General features: G+C 46.4%; 1 protein-coding gene and 1 non-coding gene across 4 annotated transcripts in view; both read right to left on the bottom strand.

Moving 5' to 3' along the window:
• Positions 1-9,912: 9,912 nt before the first annotated feature.
• TBX5 (T-box 5) overlaps positions 9,913-27,629 on the bottom strand; it is a 48,605-nt gene continuing 30,888 nt past the window's right edge. For 2 of the 3 annotated variants that reach the window (XM_029229559.1, XM_029229551.1), the window contains 2 exons: positions 20,214-20,440; positions 10,009-10,704 (listed from right to left, as the gene is read on the bottom strand). In XM_029229559.1, the coding sequence (XP_029085392.1) occupies positions 10,127-10,704; positions 20,214-20,440 (805 nt within the window). In that variant the 3' untranslated portion in view covers positions 10,009-10,126. Of the gene's footprint in view, positions 10,705-20,213; positions 20,441-27,629 lie in introns of all 3 variants that reach the window. The other variant, XM_029229541.1, reaches the window with a different exon arrangement.
• Positions 21,869-21,941, bottom strand: TRNAE-UUC. Its single transcript has one exon. It is a non-coding gene; the product is annotated as a tRNA-Glu (tRNA).

Consider the following 27,629-nt stretch of genomic DNA (forward strand, 5'->3'; position numbering starts at 1 on the left):
AAGTTCTTGGAAATATCGAGAATACTTGGCCCTCAAGACAAACCCCAGCTCTGGGCCTAAAAGCTAAATCCAGATATGTTATATATTTATTCAAGGCAGGAATTGGCCAGGAAACGACTATAAAACACACATTTTGAATAAAAGAGAGAGATTTATGGTGCATTTTCGAATCTGAGTCATATCTCTCTGCCTCCCCCTAGGCCAGGAGTCCTTAATCACTAACATACCCCCAGCTTGTTCATTCGGTGGGCACAGAATTGCTTCCTTCTGGTCCTGTCCCAGTTAAAGATGTGGTGGAGATTGTGCTACTTTATCTGACAGTCAGTAAATGAATTGCCAATTCATTCTGAGCTTAGATGGGGCTGGTTTTTTCCTTGGGAAGGAAAAAAGGTGAGCTCCTTTCATATGTATCTTTGATCAGTCGGGACTTGACAAATTATTTTCCCAGGAATTTCTCTATCCTCAATGCCACAGGGAAAACAATGGATTTACTCTAAAAGAATAGTTTTTATGTTTCAGAAATTAGAGTAATGTAAAAACTTTTCTCAGGTTCCTTTATCTCTCTCTGTCTCTGTCTGTCTCTCTGTCATTCTCTCTGTCTCCCCTTCTTTTCCTACAAATGTTTTTTCCAGAGAAAGGAAGTAGATACCAGGCAGAGTTGGGAAAGGCTGCTGGCAACAGCTGGGCTTCGGGCTGGTTATTTCAACTTCATGAAAGTAACAGAAATAAGGCTTACTCCCTGAATACAGTCGGTATTGGGAAAGCAAAGTCAAATCTTCTATCCCCAGTTTCCCTTGTGACACCTGGTTCTTTCTCCTCTGGACTCTTGTTTTAGAGACAAACTTTAGCCTGACGAATACCTGAATGCTGTTTCAACTATCTCATGCCCATAGTTTAGACATTCACTTACCTGAAGACAGAAGGCTACTTCCATATCAAGGTTTTATCCGCTATGGTACAATATTAAAGAAAAGCATGTATTGAAAGTATCAGTGGTACAGGGCCGCCATGAACAGTTGGGCAGGTGTGCACTGCACAGCTTCAGGTGGCCCTATTTGGCTAGACTATCAACATGAATGACGTGCTCTGAGGGGTGTTCCCTGATCAATCTTTACAAGAGTGGGTGGCAGCTTTGAAAGGGAACTAACAGAGGTGAAGGGAATATTGGAAAATCATAATTATAATAAAGGGACAATCTGGGGGATCAAGGTGGAAAGAACTAAAAAAGAGTTTTGTTAGGGACTAAACTGAGTGTACGCTAGTAGTTTCAGTCTGTTTATTTCTCCACTCGAGATTCTCTTTCTGGGAGAAGGAGAGAGAGAGAGGCAATAAGCCTTGCTTGGGTCAAGGGCTCCCACCCTCTTGTCTAAGGCCGGGGAGAGCTCTGGATTAAAGTGTTCCTCTCCTAGGGTAAGTTTCCTCCAAGCAGACCCTAAAAAAAGGATTTGAGTGCAGTGGTCTATTTGAGTGAGGGAGTGAGAAGCGAGATAAGGCAGGAAAGGAAACAAATGAAGGGCGTGGTAACGAGCAGGTCACCTCTGTGAGCCACTGGGACTCAGTCCTGCTAGGGACCCCGTAAGAGACTGCAAAACATACTCAAAAGAGTCCCGCCAAGGGGACAGAAAGCTGGGATATTTACAAGTTGGTACTCCGGTCCCTCATTACTTAATTCCCTGGCCAAGCACATACCTAAGGCCAGAGAAAGGCATCAAGCAAAGAGACCCCGAGGTAGGAAGCAGACAGTCACTGGTGTCTGAGAACCATCCACCCAAGCTGCAGGTGACCCGGAGGATGGGCCCAGGAGACAGGGCTGGGCCCTGACAGCACCTGCTGTGCCCACACACAACGAGAACGATGTAAACCATCCCAAAGAACCGGGGTGCCATCTCCCAAAGAAGGAAGACCGATGCAGGAAGGTCACAGAATACCAAATACTCATCACACAAGGAATCCAGAACACATGCGGCTTTGTCCGGGTGCTGCCCCATCTTTGCCATTAAGTAGCCTCCCGGCCTCCAGCAAGTCACCGCCTCCACTTTGGAGTTACCAAGGCCTCACTTTCCTCTTCTCTAAAGGTCTGTAGAGTATTAATATCTCACATTTCCAGGACCCTAAAACTCAGGGTAAAAATGTGGCTCCTCGGTGCTTTGTGACCACCTAGAGGGGGTGGGATGGGGGGTGTGGGAGGGAGACGCAAGAGGGAGGAGATATGGGGATACATGTATATGTAAAGCTGATTCACTTTGTTATAAAGCAGAAACTAACACACCATTGTACAGCAATTATACACCAATAAAGATGTTTTTAAAAAAATGGTTCTGAAGAACCTAGGGGCAGGACAGGAATAAAGACACAGACATAGAGAATGGACTTGAGGACACAGGGAGGGGGAAGGGTAAGCTGGGACGAAGTGAGAGAGCGGCATGGACATATATACACTACCAAATGTAAAATAGATAGCTAGTGGGAAGCAGCCACATAGCACAGGGAGATCAGCTCGGTGCTTTGTGACCACCTAGAGGGGTGGGACAGGGAGGGTGGGAGGGAGAAGCAAGAGAGAGGAGATATGGGGATGTATGTATGTGTACAGCTGATTCGCTTTGTTGTACAGCAGGAACTAACACACCATTGTAAAGCAATTATACTCCAGAAAAGATGTTAAAAAAAAATGGGGCTCCTCTGGAAAAGAATATGAAAAATAATATATATATATGATTATATAGAGAGAATATATAGTCTATGTATAGAATCACTTTGCTGTACACCTGAAACTAACACAACATTGTAAACCAACTCTACTTCAATTAAAAATAAATAAATAAGATTTTTTAAAATGGGGTTCTCCGGGTAGTGAGCTGGGGTTATATAATACAAAGCACACCATGTTCTTGGTCTTCCCAGCCACCAGAAGCGTGAGAAAATAAATTTCTGTCATTTAAGCCACTCAGTTACACTGCCCTTCCTAATGGCCTGCCCTATGGATTTCAGACTTACCTACCAGCTCCCACAAACGTGAGCCAATTCCTTTCAATAAGGCTCTTAATACATATCTGTACATCTCTTACCGGTTCTGCCTCTCTGGTTGAAGCCCGGCTATAGAACTATTAAGGGGAGGCCTGTAAATGACTTATAGGCACAGCATACACACTCCTGGCTTTGGAGCAGAACCGAGTCACCCATCCAAGGACAACCTAGACCAGCCTGCCCTCCGCCGAACCATCGGCTGATCACGGCACACAAGCCCAGCCGAGACTAGCGGAACTTGGCCATGATCCACAGAACCGCTCAGCTGATTCAACAGAACAACTCAGTTGCTCACTTAGTTCATGAGCAAAAATAAATGTTTTTCCACACATGCCTCTGAGGTTTTGTGGCTGATTGTCCTGCTTCCTCGATTGTGGCTAAAGATCTTAGGGGATGTTTGAGGTGGCACGCTGTCAGCGTGTACTCAGCTGTCCCCCTTCACTGCATCGGCAACTTGAGGTGGGCAGAGAGGATGCAAAAGCGGGCACGAGAATCACCACCACAGAGTCCTTGACGTGCTGTCCTCCGAGATGCACATCTGTTGAGTCATTCATTAATTCACTCAGGACACAGACGACGAACACCTTCTAAATGAAAATACAATCAGACGAGCCTGGAATATTCCTGCCCTCACAAAGCTCTCCTGACCCCAGGAGAGAAAGCCTGCAGTGAACAAAGGAAGAAGGGTAAACTGTGATGAAAGTTAAAGAAAGAAGTCTCTCCTAGTGTGTCTCTCCTATAAACACATTAAACTCTCTCATTTAACCCCTACCCCAAGCCTGGAGGCAGCTCTGATTGCCCCCATTTTACAGAGGTGTAGACTGAGGCTTGGGGAAGTGAGTACAACTTGCTCACAAACCAGAGGGTTAGCTGGGCATCCGAGACCAGGAAGCCACCAAGTCACAAAACCTCCTTTACTTTCCCTGAGGTTGAAGGCTCCAAGGACACGCCACCTGAAGGCACACACGCCCTGGCACACTCCAGCTGCCCATCTTCTCCTGTTCCTGCAGGTCCTGCAGAGGTGGCTTGGATCCAACCACCACATAAGGGAGTCTGGCAGCATGTAATGGTCAGTCATAAGCGGAGTGACCTTGGACATGTCACCTGAAGTCTCTGCTAAGGTGCTTTCTCATCTGTAAAACAGGAATCAGATTGGCCCCTACAATCTCAGTTATGGGGCCATATAGGTATGCCGCTTGGTACAGGAACTGGCATATACTATATGGTCAGTAAAGGAAAGCCACTCTTACTATCACTGGTACTAGTATCAACAGTAGCAGGGGTGTCAGTCAGATATTAAAATTCTGTCAGGAATAACCCTCAATCTACTCTCCAGGCTATCTCTCACCCTCAGCCCTTACAATTCCAGGAGCAGGGACCAAGCATTCTTAAATTCGTATCTTCGGTAGGATTAACATGCCTGACTGCTTTTTGAGGAGGTATAAGAATGCATTCTGAGGTCAGAAAAGGTGCTGGCTTGTCAGCCTTCTAAGATGTAGAAACTTCTTTTCCTTCTTTGTTGCCATGGAAGATTCAGGGTTGATAAGCCACTTACAAAGCTAGCTATTTAGATAGTCTGCAATATGGAGCCTGCTCGGGAAAGCTATGTTTTAATTATTGTTGAAGGTGATGATGGTGATGATGGTGATGGTGGTGGTGATGCCTTCCTAACCCCTAGTGAGCTTAAGTCTACTATAAAAATAGAAGAACATAAGGGTAGATTTCCCAGCAAGTGGAGGAAGAAGGGGCGGAGGAGAAGGACTCCTAACAATGAAGATAATAATAATAATAATAATTAATACTCTTATTAGCTAAAAGTTATTGAGTATTTCCTCTACACCAGGCCCTGTGCTCAGCACTTTACACTCATGTCTCATTGAATCCTTACAAGAACAACTCTTTTTAGGTAAGTACTCTTATTGTCCTCGATTCATAGATGATTAAATGGAGGGTCTAAGAGGTTAAGTGACTTGCCCAAGGTCACAGAAGCACTAAGTGGTAAGGTGAATTTTATAAGCCGGGTCAGGTAGAGAACAAAGGTGAGATTCTTACAACTGCCTGATTCAACATACGTGTGTGTGTGTGTGCTTGTGTGTGTATGTATGTATGTATGTGTGTGCTTGTGTGTTTGTGTGGGTGTGTGTATATGTGGGTGTGTATTTGTTAACAAGAGAAGGACACTTTTCCCAAGACAATAGTTCAGCCCAATAAGAGGACCAAGCCTGCAAAAATCAATCCCAGAAAACGGAGCCAGAGATACATCCAGATGCCTCCTTGTTTCTGCCAAGGAGAACATTCCACGCTGAGCAGGCGGCTGACTGGTACTGGTACCCAGCTCTGTCACTGCCGAGGCCAATATCACCCCTGATGGAGTCTCCAGCCTTTCATCCTCAAAGCAGACACCGGTGCCTCACCTTCCTCACAAACTCGATTTGGTCAACAACCAAAAAATAAACTAGATTTTATTTTACTAATTCTATTCCTAATTATAAAGAGGATTCATCTTCATCACAGAAAGATGGAAAATATTCAAATACACAAAGAAATTTTAAACGCTCACAATTCCCACCACTATTATTATTGTGTTACACATCCTGTTGTTTTTTTTTTCCCTCTGAGCATGAATGAATGCTGTTGTATTTAATAAAACTGAGATGCTGGTGGGCATGCTTCTTGTAACCCGTTCTTTCACTCGCAATGGATCTTGACGTTTTCAAATCGTCTTCACAAATGTGGTTTTTAATGGCAAAGTGATATTACACTGTATGGGCAGACATTAAATTATTTACCCCAACTCCATATTGTATAATAAGGCTGTCTCCAGTTTTGTATGATTAAAAAAACATGATAAAAAAAATCATGATGAACATCCCAGAAAATAAATATTTACGCGCACCCCAGATTGTGACCTTAGGACCAATTCCTTACAGCAGAACAGCCCAATTAAATGATTGGCACCTTTTTAAGGCTTTTCATCTGTTTTGCTAAAGTCTCCTCCCAAAGAGTTTATCTATCTTCATTCCAGCCAGGAGTTTATGAAATTTCCTATTTCCTCATTAGCAACATGTATTACTCTTTTTTTTTGGCCATGCCAAGCAGCTTGTGGGATACTAGTTCCCCGACCAGGGATTGAACCTGGGCCCTCGGCAGGGAAAGCTCCATGACCTAACCACTGGACCGCCAGGGAATTCCCTGTATTATTATTTTTTAAATATGGATTTGCTGAATCAATGAATAAAAAGTTTTATGTAACTTGCATTTCATGGATCTAAGTCTTTCTTTTTAAGTGTTTATTGAGCACGTACTGTGTTAGGTACTTAACTGGACATTTCCAGAGATATTATCTCATTTAAACCTCATGACAGTTCTTTGAAGCAGGTAAAATAACTCCTTTTAGTAACCAAGGAAGCTAAGGCTTGGACAAACTTAGGTTCCATGCTGAGCTCTGGCACACACCAGCTGTGTGATGTTATGGGTGTTCCCAACCTCTCTGAGCTCAAGAATACTAACGATCAGAGTCTCTGATGGCTCTGGTGATCCTCTGCCCCATAATTTTAAGTCACGCACTTGAGTACTCAGTGTTGGGCAAGGCAGCCAGAAGAATGCTATAACACTCCTCTCCCGGGTATTATACAAAGAAGCCTACTGGCTCCCAAATCCAGTCCGCCATATGCAGCAGTGGGAACAAACTGGGAAAGACCTCAACACCATTAGTAGGTCCTCAGCAAGTAAGGGTGTCTATCTGTCACACAGGCTGGGACTCCAACACATGCTTGTTGAACAAATGAATGAATGCGGACTCAGTGATTACTACCCATTCATGAATCTGTTTTCTCATTTCTCCATCACCATTTCTGCCTCAGCACCTTTGCACAAGCTGTTCCCTCTGCCTGAGATGCTTCCCTCCCAACTTTTCACCTGGCTAATTCCTACTCATCACTCAGGACTCAGCTCCTCTAACCCAGGTTAGGACTCCATGTCTTACCTCTCTATGACATCATGAACGCTGCTCTCATAGTTCTCCCCGCCTCTGCAATCCTTTACTTACACAGATGATTGCCTAAGGGCTGTTTTTCTGAGTAAACCATAAGCTCCAGGAGGACACAACCTCTATCCCTGTGTCCTCAGTAATCATCACATGTCCAGTCCAGAGCAAACATCCACTAAACATATTATAGAAATACAGTAATTTGTGTTGTGTCTTTTGACATCTAAACGACGAGAAAACCACATGAATCTTTGGATATGACATCCTTAAACCTACCAATTCCCTGAAAAGCTCCTTTATTACCACTGTCTGGAGCACAAAGAGGTCAACCTGCATCTGTTATGGGAGGACAGTGTCCCTTTTTTGATTTATGAAACTTGCTGTGGACATGCTTTTTTTTTTTTTTTTTTGCGGTACGCGGGCCTCTCCCCGTTGTGGCCTCTCCCGTTGCGGAGCACAGGCTCCGGACGCGCAGGCTCAGCGGCCATGGCTCACGGGCCCAGCCGCTCCGCGGCATGTGGGATCTTCCCGGACCGGGGCACGAACCCGCGTCCCCTGCATCAGCAGGCGGACTCTCAACCGCTGCGCCACCAGGGAAGCCCTGGACGTGCTTTTAATGATTTTTTCCTATGGGGCAATTGTTTGAGTGCTGGGGATGGGGACATGAATTCCTTATTCTTACGACAGAAAGAGAAAGAGTAAGACTGCCTATCTTGTACAGTTGGTAAATTAGTTTAGAAGGTAATTTTTTCAAAGATTTTTTTTAACCCATCAAAGTATGTATCTGTTTAGAGTATAGTCAGAACTTACCCAGTAAAACTTTCCTCATGCATTCTCTGTGGGGACAGAAAGGCCATTGACCTAGTTTCTCCATTGTACTTGAAAGAAGCTGAATTGTCATTTCTGTATAATTAATTCACACTTCCTGGGAGTTCTTTGCCTAGGAAAAGTCCAGGGGGACCTGATGAAGTGAACAATTTGGAATTAACAAGCCAGTTGTTCCTGTTTTAAGGGGATGTGACATATTCAATGGTTCTAGATCATTTCAAAGGTGTGGGAGCTGAAATTATAAAAATAGGAAAAAAATTGCAGCACTGATTTACTTATCAATTTGCGGCTCTGTTCTGCCCTACACGTGTTAGATAGGACAAACTCACACAGCCTAAATTCGTGGGTTTTAAGTAAATATCCATTGAAGGTCTGTAAAGTTGCCTATATCGGGAGCTCCAAAACCCTTGATTGCAGTAAATTAACTCAAAGAAGGAGATCCTTCAGAAAACCAAGGATTAGGTGTTATGTATAGTATGGCCGATATCATTTTTTGATCAGCTGGGATTCCTGATGATTTTTCCTTTCCGATGGCGACCCAAATTCAGTTAAAACAAATATCTCCATTCCAGACACCTAAACCAGTGGTAAACATACTCAGCTCCATTACACTCAAGTACAGGATTCCAAATACCCCTGAGAACAACCGGAGAGAGCAGTTTCCTCCACCAAATTTCCTCTCAAATCAGTCCATCGAAAGAACAGGGGAGAAAAAACGGGTGTCCAAGTCCCTGTACTTTTTTAAGCACATGGTATTTATTAGGCTTTAACTGGCACACAAATACACGAAACGAGTACTTAATTCTCACCCCCCCCGCCCGCCTTAGCAACATAAAAAGACATCATCGCATAAAGACACTCACATGACACACAGACACACACTCTCACGTACTTGAACATATGCAGTCTCACATATTACCCTGTTCTCTTTATTAGGGTCAGTTAAAAAAAAACACAAAACAAAACTTTTTTAATCAAGAAAGCAAAGCACATTTGAAAGGAAAAAAAAAAAAACAACAACGCAAACTTGGTTTTGAGTATCAATAAAATTAAAAGCTTTGGGCCAGATCCCATGCTGGATTTCATTTCAGGTTATTACTTAATTAGAACTCCCATTTATAAATAAATAGTACCAGTAAACTATTACATCTGAAGAACCCTGCAATAACATTTTACTTACACACTTGTTTTCATTCTGTTTTCTGCTTTCAGTAACCACAGTTTGGGCCTGCATTTGGTGCTGGTGTGATGTCTTTGGAGAACGTTCCTCAGTGAGCACGTCTGGCTGCTTCTTTAGGATGGTGGCTTTTGCCTTTGTATCCAGATTGGGTCGTCAGTGATGGAGGTTTGGAAGCTGGGGGCTGGCTTTGTTTTTTTATCAAGACGAATATTTATTTTGGCTTTTTCACAACTCTTGTCAGCACAGAGCTTGCGCCTTGCTTATCACAGTTCTGCCCGCATGTAAACCGGGGCTTTTTAAGTTTTCAAAGCAAGCTTTCCGGTCGGGAAGCTATAGGGCACGTTTTAGCGGGCGGGAAAAACACGGAGCCGGGAACACAGGGAGGGTCGAGTAAGATAGGATGCCAGATGGAGTCTGGTGTTACCCTGACTCCACTGGTTGGTAGCAGGCGAAACTGGACTTCGTGAGGATGGGGAAGGGAGGACAAAATCGGAGACACCACATGGCAGAGGTAGGTAATTTCTTAGTCAAGGCGGAGGGTTGCGGATTTAGGTTTGGGGGTGGAGGAGTATTTGAGGGCAACCGCACAAATACATATTTTGAAACATACTTGCCTCAGACCTCCCCCAAAATAAGGGACTGGGTCCCGTTAAGAAAATGGAAAGAAAAAAAATATATTATTATTTATTATATAACAACGTCAACATTAACACCAAGACAGGGAAGGACTCTAACTACGCATGAGGATCAAACACTCCAGGAGGCAGGACTTTCTGGAGACCAAAAGAAAAGAAATCAAGGAGGGCATCTGGAGGTGGTGTGAATGTGGCCGGTTGATGAGTGTGGTGGGGGGAGGGGCGGGGGGAGGCAGAGACTCATCTCCTCTTGGCGGTTTTTTAAGTTTTGAGACAAAACAAAGTCACATTTTTTGAATTGTGGCTTCAGGTGACTGATTATATCAGTGTTGGGGCAGGGTGGGGGCTTCTCAAGTGCAGACGTGAACATGGGGTGAAATGAGACATCTCGTCCTTGGGGTTCTCCCTGCGACTCTCCCTCTCCCTCTCTCCCCTCCCTCCAGAAATGGCAGTGAAGGAGTAGGCCTCGCCTTAGCTGCTGTCATTCCACTCTGGAACCATGCCGACTCCATGCACGGCCGAGTGGTACTGATGCGGGGACAGGGTCCTTGGCACGCCGTGAGAGTACAGGAACTCCGACGCTTGAAGGCTGCCGGGGGACTGGAGGCCAGTCTGAGGCCCACACTGCCTGACCACAGGCTGGTGGGCCATGGAGGTCTGGTGCTGGAACATTCCCTCTCCAAGCTGCGGGGAGCCGTGGTTCGCCATGCCAGCCAGCCGGGGGACCAGGGGCCCCGAGGTGAAGTGAGCAGAGAAGTGCTGGTAGGGTAGCCTGTCCATGGGCTGCACGGTGGTGACCGTGCAGCTGCTGTATGAGGACATGCTGGGCCAGGCGTTGCAGCTAATGTCCTCCAGGCTGGGCACGGGCTCGCTGGGCGGCACGGAGCTGGCATACATGCAGGCCTGCCGCTGGGCTGACTCTGTCCTATAGGAGGCACCCAGGCCCTGCTGCTGGGGGTAGCCGGAGCGGTAGAACGGGTCCTCTTCACTGGGCGATGTCTCCATGTAGGGCTTCTTATAGGGATGGTCTGTGGTGGAGCATTCTTCATCTGCTGAGACAGGAGGACAGACACCCGTGAGGCCAGGATCAGCTACCCCATAGCTCAAGGCAGAGACAGCCATCTGGCCCAAGGACGGAAGAATTAAGTCCGGAAGATGGTTAGCTCCAACCTCCATTCTGATAAAAAGAGGGTGGACTTTGGGCTACGGAGTTCTAAGCAAACAGTTTGACCTTTCCAAGCTCAGTTTCCTTTTTTTTTTTTTTTAATAATTTTCAGTATATTCCCTCAATAGAACATTAATGCAATCATTAGAAAAGATGCTTTGTATAGTTTCCAGTAAACTGGGGAAATTGAGCTCAGTTTCTTCATCTGTAAAATGGAAAGGGTCATGACAGCACCTTCTAGAAAGGGAAGTGTTGACAATGAAATGGGAACATATAGATTAAGTACTTAGTCCAGAGCTTGGTACAAGGGAACACTCAATAAATAACAATTATTATTATTATCTTCCATCCTCCCCAGCATGTGAACTTCATGAAGGCAAGACATGGTCTGGATTACCCATCACTGTATTCCCAGAACCTGGGACGTACCTAGTGACAAAAATAATAACAACAGCATCAACAGTAACAACACATACAGCATTTACTCTGCCTGGCACTGTTCTGAGTACTCTCCACGAGGTCACCCGTTTAATCTTCTCAACAACCCCATGAGGTGGGCTCTCTCAGTCTCCTCATTTTACAGATGAAAGGAGACACACAGAGGTCAGGAAACGTGCCCAAGGTCTTATATGGCTGATAAACAGTGGAGCTAAGATTAGAATCCTAGGAATCTCGTGACAAAATTCCTGTTCTTCCATGCCATGCTAGACAGAAAGACACGCAGCAAATACTCGTGCAATGGATGGAACAGTGGATGGATACGTGGATAAATGGATGGGAGCCCGAATGAATCCCCAAATCCTTTCCTGATGCCTTATGTGAACAAGGACCCAGTTATGATCTGTTGAGTTGGTACCAATTCATGTGTCGCTGTTTCATCGCTGAACAAGTCACTTCCCTTCTGTAAGCACTAATTAATCCCTAGTGGAGAGCAGTAGAGAGAGTTCTGTCTCTGAAAGAGGGTCTTCCTTAACCACTTTGGGGTCACTGACCCCTCTGGGGACTAACAGAAGAGCTGGGCTCTTTTCTCTCCTAGAAAAATAAACTGAAACACGAAGTTTTGAGAACTGTATGTATAGACCAAAGTGAGGCACACAACTTCAGGGGGCTCAAGGACTCCCTAAAATGCAGATCTTAGGTTAAGAAGCTTAGACATGCGTGAGTCTGCATCGGGCTCTTTTACTTAATGTCAGTGTGACGCTAGCAAGGCATCTGCCATCTCTGGGACTCATTTTTATCACCTTTGAATCAGAGTTAGCAATACTTACCTCACTGGGCAGCTAAGGAATAAAATCGAGCATGTAAATCTCCTGATACCCATCACCAAGGGCAGCTCTTGTTACCAGGGTAACACCACCTGTGTCATGGCAGACCTCGTCTGTAATAACACACCTCCAGGTGTTTCCTTCAAGGGAAGCAATACTTGGGAGTTTCTACCAAGATGTAAACCTCATACAGATTCATTCCTTGGCTGGAATTTTACTCCCCAAACTGGAAATTTTTCTTTCCTCACTTCCAATCTCTTTCTAATGAATAACGTTAAGAAATATGCCTGGTTGGGCTTCCCTGTGGTGCAGTGGTTAAGAATCCACCTGCCAATGCAGGGGACACGGGTTCGAGCCCTGGTCCGGGAAGATCCCACATGCCGCAGAGGAACTAAGCCCGTGCGCCACAACTACTGAGCCTGCGCTCTAGAGCCCACGAGCCACAACTACTGAGCCCACATGCTGCAACTACTGAAGCCCGTGCGCCTAGAGCCCGTGCTCTGCTACAAGAGAAGCCACCGCAACGAGAAGCCCACGCACCGCAACGAAGAGTAGCCCCTGCTCGCCACAACCAGAGAAAGCCTGCACGCAGCAACAGAGACCCAATGCAGCCAAAATAAATAAATACATAAATTTATAAAAAAAAAAAAAAAAAGAAAGAAATATGCCTGATCTTCCCTGGTGGCGCAGTGGTTAAGAATCCGCCTGCCAATGCACAGGACACGGGTTCGAGCCCTAGTCCGGGAAAATCCCACATGCCGCAGAGCAACTCAGCCCGTGCGCCACAACTACTGAGCCTGCGCTCTAGAGCCCACGAGCCACAACTACTGAAGCCCACGTGCCTAGAGCCCGTGCTCCACACCAAGAGAAGCCACCGCAATGAGCAGCCCGCACACCGCAACGAAGAGTAGCCCCCGCTCACCGCAACTAGAGAAAGCTCGTGTGCAGCAACGAAGACCCAACGCAGCCTAAAATAAATAAATTTATTAAAAAAAAAGAAAAGAAAAGAAATATGCCTGAGTTTGGCAAGTATGAAGAAAAATGAAACACTGGGACACTCCCACAACTGTCACCACTGTGATGGTTGATGGCATGTGGGCAGGACACAGGACTAAGTAAGGGAAGAAAGAAGAGCCATGATTTATTAAGCACCTACTAAGTGACTTGACTCTAATCTCCTAGAGTCATTCCTCAAGGCGGCTGCTCTCGTTCTCATCTCTTAGAGGCAAAAACTGAAGCTCAGAGAAGTGACTTGCTCAAGGCCACGAAGCTGGGAAGGAGCAGAGTCTGGAATCAAAGCTGGGTCTGCTTCACCTTGCCGACCACACCTTGCCTCCAAGCTCTCTCGATTTCTACTACGCAACGCCACTCACTCAAGTTATCCAACATATACTCACTGAGCCTCTACCAAGTGCCAGGTGCTGGTCAACTGGTAGTTGTGGTCCTGCTCCGCACACATCCTTGGCCCCTCTCCATCCTCCCCTGCACAAGGGCAGGACCTGTAAGGGCAGGAGGCTGACACTGTGTGAAGAGCAGGTGCTCCTTGGATGTAAAGCTCCAAGTCAGTCATTCTCCCCACAGGAAGTCCTACGGCTTCACACTGGACTATAAACCAACAGGTGTGGGTTCCACCAAACCCCTCTACTCGCATCATTCTCCGAGTGATACCCCCAGGTAAGTCAAAAATCTCCCCAAATAACACGTATCTACACAAAGGTTGTACCCACCTAACAGCAAGCAAACTTATTTTTAACTAGACTCTTTCTGCGACACGTCTGGGACCCGTAGGACGCCCAAACATCGGTCTAAAAAAAAAGTGAAAAATGCAGTCATCACTCTTCCAGGTGTTCTAGCTACATGATGCCAACCATCCAGATGTTTGAAGACATTCAGATGAGCAAGTGTCCACATTTTTTCACTTTTCAACCGGACGTTTTGAGGGCGTCTTAAAGACACTGCTTCTCTTGACTTATTTCTTTTTTTGTCCTGGCCACCTCCTCCCTTGATCCCTTCCCTCTATTCTGCCTTCCACCCACCCCCCAAGATCCATAAATCTGAATGTTTCCATTGTTGCTGGACTCATAACCTTTGGGTTTTCCATTTAACCAGGGCGTTCCCCTCTTCAATAATAGAAAGTACAGCTGCAGGGTACCCTGGCAAGAGAAAAAAAAAGGCAAACTAACCATTCCCGAGTTTCTGATCCCCTTCCAGACTGGTTACAAGTAAAGAAGGAAGAATAATATGAAAAAGGCCAGAGCACATTTTGGAAAATCGTAAAATTACACATTCCAATCCTTAATACCCCAAAGATCTGATGCAGAGTCCTAAGAAAAGCTCAGTGCTGGCTTATTGATGGAAACAGGACGTGAGCATTCTCCAGTGCCTCTTGGTTCTCATCTCACTGTAAAGAAATTCCAAAGCCAGGATCCAAATTTCACGTCGGTCGTGATAAATGCTTGGGATGTAATCTCTGTGTTTATTTTCGTGATGGTTTGGTTTCTATCTTTTTATTGGGAGCCTGATAACTGATCAACAGCAAAGACCTCTGTCCCAGACGAGTCCTGTTTCTCTCTTGCACGGCTGGGGAATGGGCTGTAGTCAAGGGTCAAGTCCTCAATCAGATGAATCCACGGCTTGGTTTCAGGAAGTTGCGTAAGGGTGGTCAATAATACTGATAGAATGTCCCAAGCCCAGAGGAGTCTCTTGGACAATAGTAAACCTCTTCGTGATTCTGACCGCGGATCACCATGTAGCAGTGTGAAAAACCCTGGTGCCTTGCGTGTTTCTGGATGCTGTCGATTCTGGATAAGGTGACTTTAATGATGAATCCAGAACACAGATCTTAGGGCACAGTTATGTCTCTGACTCACTGGCTACGTGACCTTGGGCGAACCATTGGACCATTCCAGTCTCAGTTCTTGTTTGTACGTGGGGATAATACCTACATTTCATGTAGGAATTGAGATAATAACAGTGCAGTCTAGTTTCTATCTTCCTCGTACCTAAAGTAAGTATTCAAATCTTATCTGCCCAAGTAATGTGGGTCGACTCTGTTTTCCCCCTTGGAAGATTGGACAGACGGCTCTGTGAAGGTCATCCAATACTTGAAGGTGCTCGGGTGGATTCCAGAGCTAGAAAACTCACAGAGCTGCTTGCAAATCACTGATGCCATTGAGTAAATATTGTCACCATTCCCAAATGGGTCATTTCCCTTGCTGATGGAGTTCATTCAGATGAAAGACCGTGGTGGAGTCTTCACAGACAGAGACCCTGAAAGTAGAGCAGTGAGCAGCCACTCCTCAGCTGAGTGACCTTCAGCAAGTCAGAAGCAGGACTCTAATTCAGGCCTTTGGACTCCTCAAACAGTGCTCCTTCGGCTAGATGGCCCCAACTTTTCAGCCTTCATGCAACCCACTGTGTTCAGAGAGTATGACAAGGTGGTAACCTTGACACTTATGGATGGATGGATGGATTTGTGTGTGTGTTTGTCCCCACGCTGTTAGCTCTTAACTTTAAAGTGCAAAGAACTAGGATGGTATTGTGGGCAGATCCTAGATTGGGAATCAAAAGACTCCAGTTCAGATCTCAGCCGCTATCTGAAGCCATGAAATGTACTGACTTGCTTACTATCTGTCTCCCGCAGCGAGAATACAAGTTTCCTGGCATCAGGGACCTTTTCCATTGTGCTCTCCCCTTGTCTTCAGCACACAGCACAGTGCCCAGTACACAGTAAGTGTACCGTTAATATCTACTTGATGAACGCATCCCGGATCGGCCACTCACCAGCCACATAACCTTGGGAATCCAAGCTCTTAGTCCTCTATTTTCCCCCCTGCAAAATGGGGATGGGAGGGCATCTCCCATGGCTCAAAGACTGCAGTGAGGATCCAGTGAAGAAAAGGAGGTAGAATCGCTCTACAAACTACGGAGACCGAGAAGATGCAAAACCCTTTACTCTATCCAATTCCCTCTCCGTACCAGTGCAGAAAATGGCTTTGCTAAAATCTTTATTTGGGTTGCCTTTGGTTTCTAATTGTGGGGAGGGTAGTCAGGGTGGGAGGGGGAAAGAAAGACAGACAAGTGCTCTCCCAGACCCTGGGGTCCTGGATTTGATTGAGTGGCATTGATAAAAGACCTTCCCAGCTTTTTTGGCTCCAACCATCGAGAGAGATAGTTTGGAGACAGCTGGGTCCAAACACAAGGGGCCCTCTGGCCGGCCTGGCCCTTTGACATTTCATTGGGGCTGCCTCCTGGGCTGGTTGGAAAGGAGACAGACAATGAGGGGAAGTCAGATAGTGGGGCAGTCAGGGGCCGGGGTCGGGGGAAGCCACCCATGGAGTTATCACTTAACGGGAGTCCCAAACTGGAAGGAAACCTCGGCTGATTCCTTATCACTTTACAATGGAGGCCAATGATGAATCGCTTTTTGTCGTCTCCGAGGCAGGCAGGACAGACCGAGCTTGGCTGGAATGTTCTCTGTCTCTGGGAGCTCCCTTTTGGGGGGTGGAGGGAGGTGAGAAGGGCAGAGGTTTCTGCAGAGGTGAAAAGAGCCTGGCGCCCCGAGTGCACAGACCTCAGTATGTATGAATTTGGGGCGGAGCGGCTCACTAGCTGGGTGACTCTGGGCAAGTTTCTCAATCTCTCTGAGCCCCAGTGTACGCATCCGTGAACGAGGGGCAATTCTTCACCTTGTTATCTTCAACCAGTCACGAGGTCCTGACTCTCCCGACATCGCCAGCTCTTCTCCGCACACCCCGGCCTGAGCCACCGTCATCTCACACCTCAGAGCCTGTAACAGCCTCCGAACGGGGCCCTGGCATCAGTTCTATCACAGCAAAGTGACCGCCTCAAAGCACAACCTGAATCCTGCCACTCGGGGGTTCAGACGCCTCCAATGGCCGCCCATCGGTGTTAGGCTAAAATCTGAACCCCCCAAAATGGCTCACAAGGGCCGGCGTCGTGCTAGCCCCTGCCTTCCTTGGCAACCTCCCCTCCCGTCACTTTCCCCTGCTCTGTGCTCCAGCCACCCTGGCCTCCCGTCCACTGCCCCAGTGGGAGCGGGCTCCCCATCTTCCGAGGGGCTGCACGCGTGCTCTTCTCAACGCCTGGACACCCACTCGGCACCCCAATCTCCTATCCAACTCCCACTCTCCACAGACCTCAGCTGAAATTCTCCCCTGATGCCCTACCCTAGTCCAATCGATACCCCACTTGGCTTTTTGTTAACACTTTCCGTATCTCCGTTATAGCATTCGAGCATTCGATCGCCACTGTCATCAAACAAATCTATAATGAGTCATTGAATGTGTGAGCTGCCTGCAACCATGTGAGTTTCCCAAGGGCAGGGCTAGCTCACGTTCAATAGAGGACTTACAGGTACCAGGCACTCTTTCAGGTGCTCTACCTGGATCATCTCATTTCATCTCCTAACGATCCTGCAGGGTAGGTGCTACTGTCATCCTCATTCTGCAGAAAAGGTAGTTGAGGAAGCTGAAGCAACTGACCCATGGTCACACTGCTGCAAAGTGTCGGCCTCTGGAACATACTGCAACGGACCAGCCACTGACTCTAGCTTCCCAAGGGGCCGCCTCAAGTTGATCCCAAGTTCACTCGAGGATCCCGCACAACACCCCCACGCAAACCAAGTCCTCACATCACCCAAAGAGGGTCCATCAGGCTTGCGTTCAAAGCCTCCACGCTGCATCCTCCAGGAGTGCATTTACAAGGATGCTGCTGTAAATACTGAACTCAAAACAGCGCCCTGAGTCTTTGTAACTTCCTTCTCTTCTGCTGGTCTGGCATTAATTTAATCGAAAGAACTCTTTAATTCAAACCTGGTGAGCTCTTAATCAGTGTGTTTGACCCAGCCTCAAGAGCAGATCTCTGGTGGACGATGAAATTTGGAGACCGTAGCCCATAAGCAAAGGTAATGGAGGCAGATAGGGCGGTGGTTCAGGGCCCAGGCAGAGTCTGCAGACCAGGCTTGGGTTCAAATGCTGCCTTCAAGAACCATTAGCTCACAATTTTCCCTCTGTGGGCCTCAGTTTCCCCGTTTGTGAAGTGGGTTAATAAGAGTACCTACTTAATAACTTTCTTGAAAAGGCTGTGGTCTGGAACCTAGGCAGGGCACCCTTAAATATAATATAAAACAGAATCTCTGTGCAGGGACCTGTGTTTCATGGGACATTCTTAACCCCTGCTTGTGCCTGAAGAGGCATGTTTGCAGGCATCTGGTCTCCAGCCCATCTGGCAGCGGTCGTGCTGGGAGTTGGGCCAGGGGGCCTGATGGGGTGATATTGTGCAGGACTTCCAGATCCAAGGAGCTTGGATGGGCTTCAGGTAAGTCTGGAAAGCTCAGTCTCACCCAAGTCAGCTCCCCAGCCCCAGGCTTGGAGCCGTGTTAGCTCTTCCCTCTTTCAAAACGTGATTTTGGTAAATGTCAAATCACCAAACCGTGATCCTTTCCTCATGTCACCCCTGTTCCAGAGAAAACTGCAAAAGCATCCTTTTCCATTGGTTCTGGTTAGTGAGTTGTTGGGTTTTGTTTGTTTGTTTGTTTTAAAGAAAACCCATGGGGGACTGCCCTGGTGGTCCGGTGGTTAAGACTCCGTGCTTCCACTGCAGGGGGTGCGGGTTCGATCCCTGGCTGGGGAAGTAAGGTCCCACATGCCATGAGCACAGCCCAAAAAAAAAGAGAAAAAAAAAAAAGGGTCCAGGCACCAGGCACTGGGCTTTGACAGGCGTCGTGTTGGCTGCTAGGGCTGTGAGGCCCAACAGGGCCACTCTAAAGACGGAGCCGTGGGCCTGCTGGAGCGAAACAGGGCCGGTTTATTAAGTCAACCCTGTGCTGAACACAGGACAAGCATGATTTCATGTCATCTTCACACCGAGTCTATGAGACAGGTCCAATCACGGGCCCGAACCTATAGATGACTTTTAGTGATGTTTAGAGTAACTTTTAGTGATGTTTGCTAAGTAACTCGCACCTAATCATAAACATTTGAAAATGGCAAAGGTAGGATTCATCTTGCTTTTCTGACTCTGAAGACCACAGGCGTAAGCAGGAGGCTACATGGCTCCGCCCCCTTATGTCTGTTATCCCAAACCTTCACCTAGATAAGCAGCCTTCTCTTCACTTCCTCCCAGGACTCACTTTCTGGAGGGATACCTGCCACTTATTCCTTCATAGCTGTCACCCAGCTTACCAAGTACCAACTGCTCTAGGGAACTTAGCATCACTTACAAAGGGAGAAAGTGACACACAGCAGGGCTAGGACGCCTGCCTGAGGTCACACAGGAAGCTGGTGGCAGAGTTGAGACTCAAATCTGTTTCTCTGGTCCCACTGCCCGCATCAACGCCTTCGATTCTGCCTCGAAAAACTGCCACCAGAAATTTCCTTCCTTAACCTCCACTCTGGACTCAGATAGCTTAGGAAAAAAATCATCCATTTCTCATTTGGCAAAGGAAACGAGGTTGTGTCTCAGACCGCAGCCTAGTAGATTTAAAGAGGGGATGCACAGGAGAGAAAAATCTATTGTGATTTTGTTCTCTCCCTCCCCGCCTTTTTCGGTATTGATTTGATCTGGAAAGGAAAGAAGAGCTCAGAATCCACCTGGGAGAAACCCTGCACGTGAACTAAAGGGCACATCCAATTCCAAGGAGGTTCCCTGGAAGCACACTCCCTGACGACTAGTGGCAACATAAACTCAGCTTTATCCTTTTGGGGCAATACTTCCTCTTCAGCAGCTGAAAAGAATGAGGCCACTCTAAGTTCACAAAAAGGTATCTACGATGCAGTCTAAAGTTTAAAAGAATGCAAATTGCAAAATAGATGCGGTATGATATCAACTGTTAAAAGCAAAACTCTTTGTATTTGTGGGTGTGTGCAAGTGTAAATAAATAAATGGGTCTGAACATTTCAAATAAGTTTTCCCCAAGGAAGGGGGGGTACGCGTCAAAGGAATCTGTAGCTTTACTTGAATGGTTTGAATTTCTTACAATCTCTTTGTAGTTTTGCATTGCTTACATTTTAAAAATAAATACACGTAGTTATGTGTACTTATTTTTTCAAGGAAAAGAAGGAAGAAGTACAGACAGTGGCCAGGACGGCAGGGCTGTCACACTCACCTTTCCTCTTGGTGCAGTGGTAAATTTGGCCGTGCTCCTGGGGCAGCGGGTACGGGTTGGGTGGGGGTAGGAGGTCCTGGGAAGGGCCAGACACACCATTCTCACACTGGTACTGGGACCCCAAGTTGGATGAGGCGGAGAGAGCTCGAGGCTCACTGCTGAAAGGACTGTGGTTGGAGGCCACTTTCTGTCTCACTGTGCTCCTGGGAACCACGGGATATTCTTTACTGAAAGAGAGAAGATGCGAAGTAACACTGATCAGTGGCCTGACAGAGATCCTCCCAGTGGCTGAACCACAGGGTCAAAGGCTCTACCAGAAAACTCACAGAATAAGAAACAAAGGGATCTTTGATGAATGAATAGATCCAGTTATACTCAAGTGCATCCAATGCATCCTATCCTATACATATATATTTAGTCACCACCTTTTCATGTCTTATACATTAGGCGAGTAGATTTATGAATAGCTCTATACATATGCAGAAAGGTAAATGAGCATCCCCAGTTGAGACCCCTCTCAACAATCAATAAACACACATGGCAGGTGAAATATTTCAACCTATTCTAGACGTCTTTGAATTCCCTAATTCAAAAGCTAAAGAGCTGAGAGCTCACTGAGACTTAACTTCTGGATCTCCATCTTTAAAATGGGGCTGTGGCCTTTGCCCAACATTAGTAAAGAATGGTAGCTGACCACCTGGGGTAGCCACGTAAGAACCTAGGTGACCCTAATTTGAATAGTTTGCTCCTCGTGCCTTAGACTTTCCTTTTGAGTTGCCGTACTTGTCGCCAATGACATAACACTTAACTTCTCCGCGCCTCGGTTTTCCCATCTGTAAAAAAGGGATAATGAAAAACCCCAGGTTCAAAGGGTTACTGAGAGAGGAAATTAGTTAATACACGTGAAAGGCTTAAAACAGTGTTTGGCACAACAGATGGTAGCCATCAGCAGGACTGTCACAGTTTTGGAGGCAGAGTAGAGGGAGAGAGAGAGGGGGAAGGAAAAGGAGAAGAAAAAGGAGGACAAAGGAGATAGAGAAAAGAGCATGGAGGCTAAGACCAGGCAGATCCAAATTCAGGTCCCACCTCCACCACTCACAGGCTTCCGGGCCACAACCTTTCTGAGCCTCAGTTTATGACGCCATAGGTACAGCCTCCTCCAAAGTGCTCAAAATCTGGTCCCTCACACTCATATGATCCGTCCTCCACATTCCCTTCCCTTCAGCTTTCAGACCATTTTTTCCCACATAAGAGTTTGAGAAATTCAACGGAAACCTCTCCTGGAAAGGAAGAAAGAGGTGCCGAGCATCACAAGAGTCCCAAAGGAAGCCAGGTGGGTGGGGGAGGGATCAGAGTGAGAGTTTGCAAAGGAGCTGAGAGGAGGGACAGCTCAAAGATAACAGGTAGAATTGAGAGAAACATCTGGGGTGTATAAGAAGAGAACGGCCCGACCCATAATATTCCCATATGCACAAAGGGGAGGGGGCTGCCAGCGTTTGGGATGCGGGAAGGAAATCTTGTTCAGGAGAGTAACTAGTACAGTGTGTAGGCTGATGGAAGGGTAATTTGCCCATCTTTTCTGGAAGGCAATATGATATCACCCCTTTTTTTTTTTTTTTTTTTTTGGCCACGCCACACGGCTTGTGGGATCTTAGTTCCCCGACCAGGGATTGAACCTGGGACCACGGTGGTGAAATCCCCGAGTCCTAACCACTGGACCACCAGGGAATTCCCAAGAGCATCCATTTTTAAAAATATACAGGGACTTCCCTGGTGGTCCAGTGGTTAAAACTCCACGCTCCCAATGCAGGGGGCACGGGTTCCATCCCTGGTCAAGAAACTAAGATCCCGTTTGCCATAAGGCATGGCCAAAACAATAATAATAATAATAATATACAATAACATGGAACGAGCAATCCCATTACGAAGGATTTTCCCAAGAAGCCATCAGGTCAGTACCCAAAGACGTAAGTATGAGGATTTTCTCTGCAGCACTGTCTGTAACAAGGGAAAAGACCAGAAATAACCTAAATGTCCTCATTAATGGTAGCGTCAGCTTTGATAGAGCTAAACGATGGAATATTATGCAGCCTTGGAAAGGATGAGAAGGCTGGATATGCACAAATTCAGAAATCTGTGTGAGCTGAATTAAGTTAAAGAAGGGGGAAACAACATGGTCTAGATTATGAAATGAATCCCAGACATTCCCTCCAGAAGTTGGGGTTACGGGAGACTTTTTTTTTTTTTTTTTTTTTTTTTTATTTTTTATTTTTTGCAGTACGCGGGCCTCTCACTGTTGTGGCCTCTCCCGCTGCGGAGCACAGGCTCTGGACGCGCAGGCTCAGTGGCCATGGCTCACGGTCCCAGCTGCTCCGCGGCATGTGGGATCTTCCCAGACCGGGGCACGAACCCGTGTCCCCTGCATCGGCAGGCAGACTCTCAACCACTGCACCACCAGGGAAGCCCTGGGAGACTTTCTAGATCAACTTATTACTTTCTGTACGTCTGCACGGCTTGGCTCTTTTTACAGTGAGCACTTACGAAGTTTAGATGAATACTTCCATGTTGAAAACAATAATTACTATTACCAATTATTAACAGAATTAATATATAATTGGTAATTAATAATTACCAATTATTAACAGAATTATTAATATATTAATAATATAATACCAATTATTAACAGAATTAATATATTAATGTACCAATTATTAACAGAATTAACAATAATTACTATTACCAATTATTAACAGAATTAATTAATTAATATAATAATTATTATTATAGTGTAGCAGGAGGACTAGTTTAGGAGGAATACACAAATAAAGGAAGCGCATACAGTCGTCCGGAGCGACGTGTGACCCTCCAGGCTCTCCATCCATCCTCCCCCCAGCCCCACCCACCGCACCACCGCGCCTGGCAAAACGCAATGGAAACAGAGCTGAAATTCCCAGGGGAGGACCTGCTTGGCTGGAAAGCAAAATGAAAATGAAGTTGAAGATACTCAAAGCTTCCCCTGCATTTCCCCCAAGACAGGTCCCTAGAAGTGAGAGGGACAGAACAGGATTTGAATCCGATCTCTGGTCATCTGCGGATCCAGCAAAGCTGCTAGCAATACCCCTCAGGAAATGTCCCTTCTTCACACAACCCACAGAAATGAGTTCTCCAATCCACTAAGTCTGTAGCACAGAGCTCAGCTAAAGGTCATAGAGTTGGCAGGTGACCTAGCTAAGCCTCAGTTTCCTCATCTGCAAAATGGGAGAAATACGGAGATACTTTGGAGAAACCACAGCAGTCAGCCCTGAGTCCTCTGGACACCTTCCCTTCCCTGATAACCCACTGGACTGTGGTTTTTACTTGAGTATCTAAGAATCAGGGTATAGTGGGAAGAATAAAGGTGTTCGATTCAGGAAAATATATGTTCTATACCAGACGTACCATCTAACAGCTATGTGATCTTGGACAAGACACAATCTCTCTGAGCGTCAGTTACCTCCCAAGATTGTTGAAATTACCTAACGATACACTCTAGAAAATGTCTGGCACATAGTAGAAACTAACGTGACTGCCGTTACAAAATGACTCATGCTTTCAGCCCATAAAATTTCTCGGGAGGGAGCAGTGCCATAAGCCTGTCTGTCTCCTTAACTTGGAGATCTTAACTTTGGGGAAAAACTTAGGGGTGTAAACTTAGATTTTCAAAATGATGTCTTTGTTTTCACTAATCTTGAATTGGAATTTAGTATTTCTTTCTGTTTGGGTGTCAGCAACAAGCCACAGTTCAGTTAGCAGCCCTAGCGACTGTCATCAACAGAAACAAAATAGCTTCACATCCCGTTGCAGCGGTATGTGTCTCCAGACAGCATTTATTCTCATGATGACTACAAAAATACAGTCGTTTTTGACCTGCCACTAGATCCTGTTACTTAAGACGTTCATAAAGTGCGCATATTACTGTATCACCATTTAGGAAAGATTCTGACAACTATATTTTAATATAACTGGCTTCCTTGGCAATCAATGCATCTTATTTTACACATTTAATCAGATTATTCTAAGAAGTGATCCCTAAGCTTCACCAGACTGCCAGAGAGGCCCATGGCCTGAAACAGAGTAAGAACGCCTCTCTAGAAGAAATATGTATCAGGAAATCTCGAACTTAGCTGTGATTTTTGCCATGAACCAACTATACTTTAACTTATTCCATTTTTAAAATGAATTCTTTATCTAAATATGTTTTGCCTCACTCTGAGTAGTAATATACATGAAATTAGGGGGTTTTGGTACTAGTTACAGTTTCCCTAATGCAATTTAAAGTAAATACCTATTAAAATCAAAAGGTACACCTGGGGCTTCCCTGGTGGCGCAGTGGTTGAGAGTCCGCCTGCCGCTGCAGGGGACACAGGTTCGTGCCCTGGTCCGGGAAGATCCCACATGCCGCGGAGCGGCTAGGCCCGTGAGCCACGGCCGCTAAGCCTGCACATCCGGAGCCTGTGCTCCACAACGGGAGAGGCCACAACAGTGAGAGGCCGCGTACCGCAAAAAAAAAAAAAAGGTACACCTGAAATCATCTTACGTACGAAGAGCACTACACCTAGCACATTTTGAAGACTGCTGCATCCGCCCACTTTGTCCTCTCCATGACCCTATGAAGTGGGTACTGCTTTAGTCCCCATTTTACAGATTAGAAAACTGAGGCCCAGGCAGATTAAATAACTTGCCCAGGATCACAGAGCTACAAAGAGACACCACCAGATTTCTAACCCAGCTGTCCCCGAATTACTTCTAGCCAATCTCCTACTGACTTCTTTCAATTTTAAAACATAATATGCTTTTGGGGGTGCGGGTGTTTGGGGCCCAAGACTCCTCTCTCACTTCTCCCATCCCTCAGGGGGATGACCATCTCCATCCTGGGCCCCTGCCTTTGTCATCTGAAAGTACGTCAGAGTAACCAGGCAGGGGACAATGGAGCACCTGCCAAGTTTCCATGAGGCTACAGACACCCTCACGACACCCAGGGGTCTCCTAGCCCAGCTTTCCCGTGGCCTGTGTCATCTCAGAACTAAAGATGGAGCCATCCTGAGCAGCGTCACTGCTCAGACTCTCCTCCTGGGGCCAGGAGGCTGAAAGGAATGAAATTAGCTTTACAGTTCTCCCTTGGCTGCTGAAGCTACATAATGGAAAGAAAAAAAAAAGAAGAAGAAGAAGAAGAGAAAGAAAAATTATAATAATAATAAAACATAAAAGTTGTCAAATCTCACTGGCAATTCTATTTAGGTCTTGCTTAGTTCAAGTACTGGACTGTCAGAGATCCAACAGGAAGGGGGGAATCTCTTTTCGTTTGATATTCTTAATGGAGACCGTTATTTTTTTAATTAAAGAAAATAACTCTTAAAAAATGTTGGCTGAGGGAATTTACAAGAGAATGTATCAATGGACTCCGTGGAATTCTCCCTTCCAGCACTGCCAAATTGCAAAATTACTCCCTGGAAAGGCCAAATTCTGCTTTTGATTACTAACACTCACAGAAGTGGGAAAGGCATATTATCCCAATAACCACTTGTCCCTCTCAGTTTGTTCCTCTCTGAAGACTTGAAACATCATTCCCTCTCAGTTTGTTCCTCTCTGAAGAACTTGAAACATCATTCCCACCATCAATCACGCACATCTTTCTTGATGCCTGAAATGCAACATCCCCAAATCCATCTGACAGGTGTCAAGATTGAGGCATGGAAGAGTACAATGACTTCTCAATCAGGATGGGGCTACAGAGGCAAAGAGGAGAAAATGGTACCAACAAACAACATTGGCATCTTTTTTTTTTTTTTTTTTTGGCCACAATGCTTTCGGGATCTCAGTTCCCTGACCAGGAATCGAACCCATGCCCTTGGCATTGAAAGCGCCGACTGCTAACCACTGGACCGCCAGGGAATTCCCGGGATTGTTTTTCCTGGGCTCATCAATGGACCAATCAAAGGAACTCAGGGAGTAGCAACACAGCAAAAGCCTCTAAAGTCCCTATAATGAGAAGATAAACTATTTTCCTCCACCGTTTGAGAGCATCATTGAAGAATCCAGGACACCAGAGAATTAAAGTGAAAGTTGAAAAGCCCTCGTGCGTCTGGGAAGAGGGCAGCAACTGGGGACTGTTTTTCCACCACCCTCATCCTCGTCTTCCTCTTTATCGTCCACGTTGTTCTCTCTGTGCGTCCTAACGTCCCAGCTACTGTACTGGTTGACTTACATGCTTTCCCTCATTTGATCCTGGCAAGAATCCCATTTCATCACTATGATTAGCTTTACTTTAGAGATAGAGAAAATGAGGCTCAGAAAGGCTAAGCAACTTGATCCGGATCACCCAGCTAAGAAGAGGTAAAGCCGAGCTGCACTCCAGGTCAGGGCTGTTCCAAAGCGCTTGCCAAGGGAATTGCTGCCTTCCCATCACTGCTGGGATGACACAACCGTTCTGTTACATAGCGCATCCTCCTCTGTGACGCCAGAGTTAGATATTGGCTACACCAGGCAACAGCAACCTTTACCGGTCAAACTGTCAATCAATCCTGCTTTACCAAGTGTCAAATCCCGCTGCTCTCCCGCTGTCTCCTGCAGGCACAGACGCGCTCTGCCCAGTCGGGACACCAACCAGGGTCCTGAGTCCCTCAGCTCACTCTGGGTGTCAGGGCTGCAGACCAGCTTCTCCCCAGCTCCGCCTCCCTCCCACATTCTGTTCCACGTGAGCGGATGCAATGAAAGACACCACTGTCGCCGGGTCTGGGTTGTAAAATGTTACAAGGGAATATTGAAATCCAAGGCCAAACAGCGTCGCAGCCTGCTAACGAACGGCCCGAGAATGTTTTCCACTGCAGCCGACTGAATTGGCCTTTTCACGGGAGCAGGTGGCAGAGGTTCTGGGGTGCTGGGAGGTTTCTGTTGTTTTCCCCTGGTGATGCTTACTCAGTTTCTGGCAGCCTTTCTCAAACGACTAAAGCAGCGCACTGGGGCGAGGCTGGGGACTGTAAAATCTCTGTTCTCGAAGAGCAAATTCCTCCTCTCACTAGCACTTCAATCTGCTATTAAAATGAAAAGTGGGGCCCCAAAGTCCCATGAGAGCCTTCCCGGTTTACTAACTTTCTGATACGCTTGGGGAAGTGATTCTGATCTAACGTGTGTGGACACTCAAGGGACAGGAGGCAGCTCACCCCAAGTGGGTTTTTGCTCTGCAAATAACGAATCGCTCCCTCCTCGTCTACAAAGTGCTTCACGACCGCTTTATGACTCGGATCTCACCACACCACTGAGCTGGAGAAAATCACGGTGGACGCTGCTCCAACTTGCGGGCGAGGCCACGGGGACACAAAGAAGTAAAGGGAATTTCCCACCATTGATTCAACCAGGGCTGTCTGATGTAAGCGACAG

The sequence above is a fragment of the Monodon monoceros genome, unplaced genomic scaffold (genome assembly GCF_005190385.1).
Source record: "Monodon monoceros isolate NGI ecotype Baffin Bay Population unplaced genomic scaffold, NGI_Narwhal_1 Super_Scaffold_1, whole genome shotgun sequence".
Taxonomy (NCBI): Eukaryota; Metazoa; Chordata; class Mammalia; order Artiodactyla; family Monodontidae; genus Monodon; species Monodon monoceros.